Below are 10,841 nucleotides of genomic sequence, written 5' to 3'. Positions count from 1 at the left end.
AAATTAATGTACTATATTTTAGTTCAATAATGATTTTTATTAAATATATTGTATTTTTTTATGGACTTTATTATACTAAATTATATTTATGCACTAGTTAAAATCCATTTATTCACTTTTTGAACATAGACCTGAAAATGAAATTTCCAACGCTAACTGTCGTAAATATTGAATGCTTTGGAGCAGACTTAAGTTTGGTCTCTTTTTAAAGAAGACACTTGGCAGATTATTGCTAAAGTGCAAAAAGGCTTAAAAAAAAAAAAGCGAACTTAAAAAAAGTTATAGAATTTTATGCAAAAAAATACTATTATGAATTTTAATATGAAATATATATTTTCCAAAACCAGTTTACTCTAAAACAGTGAGAAAATCAAAGCCATAATTCTAAACAAGTTGTGTTTTATGGAAGCTTGTTAATAAAAAAGATAATTGCGACTTTTTATCTCACAATTCTGACTTTTTTTCACAATCTTGAGTTTGTATCTCACAATTTTGACTTCTTTTCTCAGAATTGCGAGATATAAACTCACAACTGCGAGAAATAAAGTCAGAATTAAAGTTCTGGGGAATAAAAATTAAAGTCAGAAATAAAGTTCTGGGGCCCTATTTTAATGATCATAGCGCATGGTCTAAAGTGCACAGGCGTGTCCGAATCCACTTTTGCTAGTTTAACGACGGGAAAAATGGTCGGCGTGGTCTAAAAGGGTTGTTCCTATTCTCTTAATGAGTAATTGGTGTGTTTTGGGCGTAACGTGCAATAAACCAATCAGAGTGTCATCTCCCATTCCCTTTAAAAACCAGGTGCACTCGCGCCATGGCGGATTCGCTATTTACATGGCGGAAAAACTGAAAGCTTCTCCAGAGAGGAATCCTTTTATTTTTAACATTTAAAAATGTTTGTGTGCTGCTGCGCACGTGTTCTGTACCCGCCTATAGGCGCATATTACTAATGCGCCCTTTAAATAACGAAAAATAAAATTTATCACGCAGTCTATTTCAGTTGCCTCAAAATAGCAACACGCCAACAATGCGCCTGAACACAAAAGACAAATACGCAATTTATCAGAATTCTTTTCTCAGAATTGTGTGATATAAACTCGCAATGGCAAAGTTGAGTAAAGTGGAAAAACTTTATTTCTTAGAATTGCGAGTTTATATCTCACAATGCTGACTTTATAATTCACAATTCCGACTTTATAAGATGCAATTCTGACTTTATAACTCACAACTGTGTTTATATCTCGCATTTCTGACTTTATAACACACAATTCTGACTTTATAACTCACAATTGACCCTTCGCAAAGACCCGCCCCCCTTAGTTACTGTTGCTTTGTCCAACAAGCCATGGTGCTGTCACGCCACACAGAGTGAAAAATACATCATGGAGCAAAGAGGACACTGACAACACGTCGACAGACAAGACAGAGCAGGATACTTTTGATATGAAACAAAGTCCCAGCTTTCAAATTGTGTAATTTTTTAGGAAATTCGAACAATAAAAAACATTTTGTGGCTCTTTAATGTGATTGCTGTAGCGCCTCAGCTTAAGCGGCTCGTGAACCGATCATCTCTTCCTACTAGTTAATTTATAGCATCAAATAAACATGAATGGACATGAGAAGGAATGTTGTTTCAAACGCGGAAAGACGTCAGTACACACCATTTTTCAAGTTCAAGTCCACCGAAGTTAATCTTCTAACTCCTGACTGCTTTGTCGGACAAAATGGTGGATTCGGCGTTATGATTGGTTAGATCGCTTGTCAATCAAACTCCTGGTGAAGGGTCAATTGCGAGATAAAAAAATTGCAATTATACCTTTTTTATTTTTTATTCAGTGGCGGAAACAAGCTTCCATTGTGTTCCAAATTTGAGATTGCCATTTCAAAAAATGAGCTATCAGTAAGATTGTATTTGGGCGTAGTGCCAAAAGTTTCCACTAGATGAAATTAATTTCCCATTGATTTTTATCTACCAATGCGGTTCAAGTGCGAGTTCAATGCGAGTTCAAGTGTGACAATTTTTTTCAGGACCATTTCACCTTTTTGAATCATGAATCATGATTTTTTTTTTTCACATAGCAAGTGCCGGACCAGAACTATTACCAAATTTCGTACCATTCCGAGGAAGAAAAAAATTCTAAAAAAAACCCCCGAAATGTGTATATATACTGTGTATATATATATATAAATGTATAAATATATAAACATAAAATGAACAAATTTTTCTGCTACTAGCAGAATCCATTGTGACGTTTAACAATATAAGCTGCTATTGGGGCATGTTGTCACAGAAGGCCTTAATAACGCAATAACAATAGAAATAGCTTTTTGTAGCCAAGACTTGATGGCTACTGCTATCCAGAAAGTGTACAAAGAACTATAGAACTTACAGTTAATTCAACTGGTGTATTCCCAAGGTTAGCTCATCTGTTAATGTTTAATGACTGGAAGTGACTGGACGTTTCGGGAGGGCAACATTCTCCACTGGACACTCATTCAGCTGATAGCAGCCAGTCACACGCTCCACCCTCACTGTCACTATAGAGTCACACTTATTTAGCTGTGTGGATGGAGTGACCTGATAAATATCTGGGTTGGTTATCAAACACAACCTGTGACTTACAAGCGCTATTCCTTTAGTGAGAATACAAACAATTAAATGTTTCATGCTATCTTTTACTTCATGGATTTGACATCTGGTAATCCAAAGGCATGTCAGAACCACAGTACACCAGATTAATTGCAGAAATGGTATTAAATGCAACTCGTTTACATTGCAACTTGCTGGCAGCGTCTGGCATTTCCAAATGGATTTCCATTTAATTAAGTAATATGCTTGTCATTTCATTTTCAGTGCATTAACCCCCTCAAAAATACAATACTGGAATGACAATAAGCTCCTTAAGGCTGATACAATAACAGTAATCTCTGTAAAGTTGTTTTTATAAACTGTGCCGTATGGTCACTTTCATTTTTCAAAACACCTAAGTAATGATTATGAGCTCGCAGACATATGTTATGTCTAATGGGACAGAATCAGAACAGAAAAACAGCTTAAATATTAAGCCAAGCAGAAGTAATTCAGAATAACAAAACAAATCAGAAACTCTGGCCTGGTTCCTTCTAGCATAGGAATTATGTGTGAACCTTATTATTAATTGTTCGTGATGCTTTTTATTATTTATATTTATTAATAGAATTATTTATTATTCATGGTAACAAATAATTGTGATAAGTAAATAATACAATTTATTATAATTAATAAAAATAGTTATTGTAATTATAATTAATAATAATTATAATAATTCAGAAAAAAAAACACCTGAAAACTAAGGGCTCCTTCTAGCGAACCTTAATGTAAACGATTTAAATATTAATAAATTATTTGTTGTGCTTTTTATTATTTATATTTATTTATTTATTATTTGTGGTCATATATAATTATAATGAAATAAATAAAGAATATAAAAGTAATTCAGAAAAAAACACCAGACAATTCTGACCTGATTCCTTCTAGTATATGAATTATGTAGAAAAAAAAAAAAAAAATATATATATATATATATATATTTATTTATTTATTTATTATTTATGGTAATGAATAATTGTAATTAAATAATATAATCATAATCAATAGAAATAATAATAAGTATTATTAATAATAGTTAATGATAATATATATATATATATATATATATAATATATATTTGTGGTGCTTTTTATTATTTATATTTATTTATGTAATGATTATGATAAAAATAATAAAAAAACGTAATGAAAATAAGAATATAAAGTAATTCAGAAAAACTCCAGAAAATTCTGACCTGGTTCCTTTATATGAATTATGTGAACCTTATTATTAATTATTTGTGGTGCTTTTTATGTTTTATATTTTTTTATTAAATTATTTATTATATGTGGTAACAAATAATTATGACAATTAAATAATAAAAAATAATGATAATAATAATAATTGAAAATGAGAATAATAAAGATTTTCACTTGGTGGACGTTAAAACAGTTGAAAGATTCAATACATTTACAATGATCAGACTTGGGGGTGGGCTCAATTTACTTGGTCGGCACCCTAACAACACCCCAGCAACCACCCACTAAAGCCCCCGCCCTCAGGACACTGTTTCTCCACCGCACAGATGGAGAGATATCGAACCTCAAACTAGATTTTCCATGTCCCCTCCTTGGATCTGTATACAATATTCCATGTTAACCTAATAAAAACCACTGTGCCTAATGATGCCAGATGTTGCTTGGCAGCTTTTGTGACAATACAAAGGTCAATCAGCGTATAATGGTGCCGTGTGACATGGACGGGCTGATGGGAGGCAGCTGTTCTCACAGTGAGCCACTCCATATGGACGGCGCTTGTCGCGGGGCCTTTTCGCACAGCGGAAAACCTAGTAAACATGCCTCGGTTCTCATTTCCCTTTTACTCCCTCATTCAAACACAGCCTAAATCCAATCATCTAGGGCTCTAAAGAGGATGATGTTGATTAAAGAGAACTCAGAGAACGGTGTTCACACTGACGTTCACCGTCACTCATGAGCCGAGAAACACAGCGAGGCCTACAGAAGGGATTGTTTAGACAGACAATGGTGTCTACCTGATTTTAATCCCAGAGCTGCAGAGAGTGCTGGGATTGGCGGCGTTTAATAAAGGAAAGTGCTCTCGTAATCTGGATTTGCCAAAGTGCCCTTTTGTGTTAATCAGACAATTTTTACAGGATGCTTTATGACATCTGTCACAAGGAGAAGCAGGAGTTCATGATCGTTTGAGTTGGACTTGGTGACAGATCTGAAGTTGTCAGTTGAAATGTCCAAATTAATTAGACTAAATGAAACAACATCAATTCATTATTTATGGAGTTTTCAAGGAGCTTTCTGCATCTCAACTAGACATTTTAGAGGCATGTTTGACTTATTTATATATGTATATAAATTTGGTTATTTTTTGTTTTTGAAAGTCTCATCCTTATCAAGGCTGCATTTATTTGATCAAAACTAGTCAAAAACGGTAATATTGTAAAATATTATTACAATTTAAAATAACCGTTTTCTATTTGAATTAGTGCTGTCAAATGATTAATCGCGATTAATCGCATGCAAAATAAAAGTTTACATAATATATATGTGTGTACTGTATATTTATTATAAACATGTATTTAATAAATATTTACGTGTATATTTATATATAATTGATATTATATATAAATATAATATATTTTTGTTAAGTATATACATGCATGTGTGTGTATTTTTATATACATAATAAATATACACAGTACACACAGTGTAAAAAATTATTTTCATGATTTATCATAACATTTTTCTTTTGTCATATCAACTTAGATAATTACTGTGGTTCAGATAACATAATATTTTGAGATTCTGTTGATTAAACCAATCGCATTCATTGTATTAACTCAAATTTTTAATTTCAATGAACTCAAAATTTTAAGGTAACCAGGTAACTTACTTTTTTAAGTTAAACCAACAGTTCTTTTTTACAGTGCACACATATATTATGTAAACACAAACTTTTATTTTGGATGCGATCAATCGCAATTAATCGTTTGACAGCACTAATTGGAATATATTTTAATTTATTCCTGTGATCAAAGCTGAATTTTCAGCATCATTACTCCAGTCTTCAGTGTCACATGATCCTACAGAAATCATTCTAATATGTTGATTTGCTGCTCAAGAAACATTTATGATTATTATCAATATGAAACAGTTGTGCTGCTTAATAGTTTTGTGGATGCATTTAGAAAATACATTTTCAGAATTATTTTTAATAAAAATCTTTAAGTCACTATTGATCCATGTAATGCCTGCTTGCAGAATAAAGTATTAATGTCTTTTAAAAAACGTAACTTTTGAATGGTAATATATATATGTGAGTGTACGGAAGCACATACTCGCACACACACACACACACACAGAGCAGCTAATCGACTCAGGTTGTGTAATTACTTTAGTGTTGCAGCGAAAAGCTGCATTTTTATAATTAAAGTCCAGTGTATCAGCGATGAAGCATAATAAACTACTTCTAAAATGGAGGATTACATTGATAAGCCCCAGAAGGCCAGATGTGGGAATCGGGGGGAGGTTGGTGAGGGGGGTTGGATCCGGCAAATCTAGGATGGGATTAATGGAGAAAATCCCACGGGCCGGAACGCTGCCTTTTCCATGAGGATTAGGGTCTTGTGTGGAGTCAACATGCTGTAATCCACCGATTAGCTGATATAATCACCTGTAAATACACCTTGGCCCGCACACATCCCAGAATGCCAACCGCTGCCGTGCACAGAGGGTGAATGAGTTTGGACCAACCCAGTTTCAAGCTCTGAAGAAGATGCCACAACCGTCAAAAAACTGACAGTGACTGATAGGAAACATTTACTCTCAAACAGTTTGAGAGTAAATGTAAATTGTAAATTGTAAAAATACACAGCAGAGCATCTCATCTTGTGTTTATGTTTCTGTATAACATATTCAAAGAGGTAGACATCTGCTGTGTGTGATGCATGATTAATCAAACTCGTCTTGTGTGTTTGTTTACATGTGGCTTTTTCACCTTTTTTAACGTGAGAGCGGGCGCGGCCATTTTAATAGTGAATGTGTCTGGCTTCCGGTGTCATTCACTTCCAGGCATTTAGATCAGCGGAAGTAAATGTTTAGATTATACACATTGTAGATAATACTTTCTAATGTTTGACTGTCCTGCTGCTGGAAAAACCTGATAAATAAATAACAATGAGATGATTAATAGGCCTAGTCATCACTCACTTACCCTCAAGAGTCTTTCTTTTAGAACTATTTAAGTTTAGCAAGTAATTAAAACTCCGAGAATAATAAATATGCTGTGAAACTGAGAGAAAACTAATAACCTAAAATCTGAAGTAACTACCTTTATAAGACCGTGTCCATAATCAGCCGTGTGTTCAACACTGCAGTGCTTGAAATTCCTAACTTTGACTCGGTAGCTCTCTCTAGTGGTCATAGTGTGGATTTACATTTGTGTCTGAAAAGTTTTTTTTTTTTTTTCCTTTATCAGAATGGGATGACACTTGGTGACTTTTGTCGCATTAGCTATGTGAACAGACAAAAATCATGGACATGATTCGGATATGTTAAACTGTCGGGGAGGGAAAAAAACACACCTCACGGTCAAAAATGACCAACATAGGAAATTAATGGGAAATACGAAAAAAGACAAAGAATCTTTTGGTGATACAAACTACAAATCAGCCAAAAAAAAAGAGGCAATGCAGTTGTTAATCTCCATTTTGAGTACAAAATAGATACCGACGCGCACGCGCGCGCGGGCACACACACACACACACTTATGAAACAAATTTTAGGGAATCCAAAAGCCTCTCTCTATATATAGGAAGCTATAGGTGGTTACACCATGACATTATACGTTTTTTATTTTTTAACGCCTCCAGATGGCACTATTCTCACTTCAAATAATGGATTTTAATGGATTGTTTTTCACTGTTTTAATCTGAAATATTGCATTTATTGAAAAAAAAAGTCTATATATATTAATTTTAATGGGAAAAAATAGCTAATAAAAATAGTATAAATATTGCATAGTATCATAAAACCCCTTCAAAATTCTAAATAATAATCAAAAAATATTATTGAACAAAAATATATTACATTGATTTTCCTTAAAAAAAAAAAGAAAAAAAAAAAAGTTACATTTCAAGGTTTCAGTCACTTTTGACCACGAAGGAGCCAAGTGTGACCCCAAAATGAAGAAGCTTAGAGGGATACAATATAAAAAAACTTCTCTCCGATGACATTCACTGGTGTGAGGGCGGGACAACCTGTCACTCACATGAGATAGACCAATAGAAAACCACCACCATCTAATCAATTCCCCATGAACAAAATCAAGTCCCGCCCTACATTTTTTCTTGTTCAAGAAGCAGTTTCACTCGGAAATACACACAATAGGGAAGACAATTGCAACTTCTATTTCAAGCCCACTTTAAATATTAGATGTTCTTAGAAAAATTGGTTTACTAACTTAAACTAGATGATGTCAACATGGCAACCAACATGAATGAAAGCTTTTTCTAGCCCACTGATATAACACGTCTCATGTGAATCCATACTTGTTAAAACACATTTGTCAAAAGCCCTATTTATTTGAACCTTTTTTAAATTTAATTTCTACTTTTTGTTTTAGAACTTACTGCACTGTTTTGCATTGAAATACTAAGTAAAGTCAGTGTAAAGAGATTTAAAAATGAGTGGTCACAAATAATTCACATCAAACTCCGCAAATACTGAAAGATGTCTTTTATTTCGAAAGACATTTAAGGAACACTCCCTCACATGGGAAAACAACATTAATTTGGTTCTTAGCAGATTTCAAAATTAATTGAACAAATGACAATCAACAAATTAAGACAACAAAACAAAAAAAGTACATCCGTGAAGTGAAAGGATACTATTATAGACCATATTTTATATATAAAACAAAGCAAGCTCAATAAATATGACAAACACAAAAAGCCTAATAAGTAAACATATAATACACCATATTAACTTTGGGCAGGGTGTTTTTTTTTGTTTGTTTGTTTCAGAAAGGAAGTCAGAAGAACTTGGTTTAGTAAAGCACCAGGCAGTTCAACCTTTCGGGTAACAGCAATATTGGTGAGATCATAAGCTTAGAAGACAAAAAAATCATCAATACATGTTAACATTTGAAAACTAACATGAGCTTCCACTGAAACCAAACACCCTATTCAGTGTAATAAGTGCTCCTCTAGGGTCAGGCAACGCTTTCTGAATCCTTAAACGTTATAAACCAACAAAATACAGATTTTTTTCAGTCTGTTTACCTTTAATTAAACATCTGCTGAAAGCATTTTAGATATTATTTATGCATTAACTTGACCCACACAACACAATATACAGTAAGGGTTTCAAGGTGCACATGTATAACTTAAATAAGCCACGCCAACCCAAAGATTGAATCATACAAGCAGTTGCATGACAGAAATATTCACTCCATCCTGTCAAATGGAACATAACACTGGTCCTAAAGTGATGTGTAACGTGCCTTAGTGGCTACTCAAGTCATCTGCAGTCAAACAGTGATTTGGTTCAGGTCAAGATCTATAACTCACTCAGTCATTCACAAATGCACGTGTGGATTCACACACTTTCTCATTCATAAACTCACACACACACACACAGTCACATCCAGTAGTGCAGTTAACGTGAATCACCTGCATCCTCTTTGTTGAAATATTCTTACAAAGTGTCCTTTTTACAGAAACATTCTTGGAAAGAAAACAGGGTGAAAGAATCCAAATTGTGGCGTTTTATTCTCATTTCTCCTATTGTAACCTCAAACGTCCCACGGTAAGGGATCCGGTCCCACTTTTTCCTTTGATCATTTTCATTCCGATAACTGTGACCTCTTTTAAAGTTAGCTGTGGTTGTTTTACAAAGTGCAACAAGTTAAAGAGTCTGCGCTCCTCCCCTCCCGCAGAGAAATGACAGGAAAGCTACACGACGAGGAGTCCATCCGACTGGAAGAGAGAGTGGAGAGGGCAGCCGGAGAGCTCACTGGGTTGAGTGCATTTATGTCCCGAATTCATTCTCACAATGTTGTCCCAAAACATCTGTGCCAGAAAGATGCTACACTTCTCTGTGGAGAAAGAAGATGACAAGCGTCAAAAAAAGTTTTTCACAACATAAAATGTTCCAGTGTTAGACCAAGACTAACATTCCCTCTGAGGGCAGAAAAAGTGTTGGAAAAAAGCTACATTATTATTATTTTTTAAATTAGAGCAAAATTGGTGGGCAAATGTGTAAATCTTTTCAAATGTCAAAATAACCCCTGCAGTATTTTAACTTAAATAAATAAAGCATCCTGACACCAAAATATAAATATATCCATCTATTTTTATCTTTCTTTTCATGGATATCTTACCAATAAAAAACTACTATACAAAATAAATTTAACTTTAAAAAAAAATAAATAAATAAATAAAACTGCTAATGCTAATGTAGTCTAATATTGTATTATATTATATTATATTATATTATATTATATTATATTTAGTGCTGTCAAATCGATTAATCGTGATTAATCACATCAAACAAAAGTTTGTAAATATATAATATATATGTATGTGTATATATTTTATGTTAGATTCGATTAATCGCAATTAATCGATTTGACAGCACTAATTATATTATATTAATTTTTAAAAATATTTTTTCTTTTTTGTAAAACTGCTTTGGAGCAATCTATATAGTAAAGACATATACACAAATTGAACAAACTGAATATTGAGGTTGACCGATTGCCAATGTTATAATAAAATAAAAACATAAAATTTTATGTAATTAATCCTGACACAAAAATATAAATATATCCATCTATTTTTCTCTTTCTATTTTTCTTTTCATGGATAACTTACCAAAATAAATAACTATACAAGATAAATAACTGCTAATGCTAATGTAGTCTAATATTATATTGTATTATATTATATTATATGTGGAATATATATATATATATATATATATATATATATATGTGTGTGTGTGTGTGTGTGTGTATATATATACACACACAAGCAAGCACATATACATATATATATTTACAAACTTATGTTAGATTCGATTAATCGTGATTAATCGATTTGACAGTACTAATTATATTAATTATATAATATAATTTTTTTGTAAAACTGCTTTGGAACAATCTATATAGTAAAGACACAAATTAAAATGAATAGTGAGGTCGATTGATTGCCAATGTTATAATAAAATAAAAATGTAAA

General features: G+C 32.8%; 1 protein-coding gene across 5 annotated transcripts in view; it reads right to left on the bottom strand.

Annotated features, from left to right (window-relative positions):
* Positions 1 to 8,322: 8,322 nt before the first annotated feature.
* plekhg5b (pleckstrin homology domain containing, family G (with RhoGef domain) member 5b) overlaps positions 8,323 to 10,841 on the bottom strand; it is a 79,188-nt gene continuing 76,669 nt past the window's right edge. For all 5 annotated transcript variants that reach the window (XM_051881149.1, XM_051881150.1, XM_051881151.1 and 2 more), the window contains one exon: positions 8,323 to 9,697. In XM_051881149.1, coding sequence (XP_051737109.1) covers positions 9,688 to 9,697 — 10 coding nt within the window. In that variant the 3' untranslated portion in view covers positions 8,323 to 9,687. The remainder of the gene's footprint in view (positions 9,698 to 10,841) is intronic.

The sequence above is a fragment of the Ctenopharyngodon idella genome, chromosome 22 (assembly GCF_019924925.1).
Source record: "Ctenopharyngodon idella isolate HZGC_01 chromosome 22, HZGC01, whole genome shotgun sequence".
Classification (NCBI taxonomy): domain Eukaryota; kingdom Metazoa; phylum Chordata; class Actinopteri; order Cypriniformes; family Xenocyprididae; genus Ctenopharyngodon; species Ctenopharyngodon idella.
Note: the sequence above shows the minus strand (reverse complement) of the source record. Positions and strands in the feature narration are given on the sequence as shown.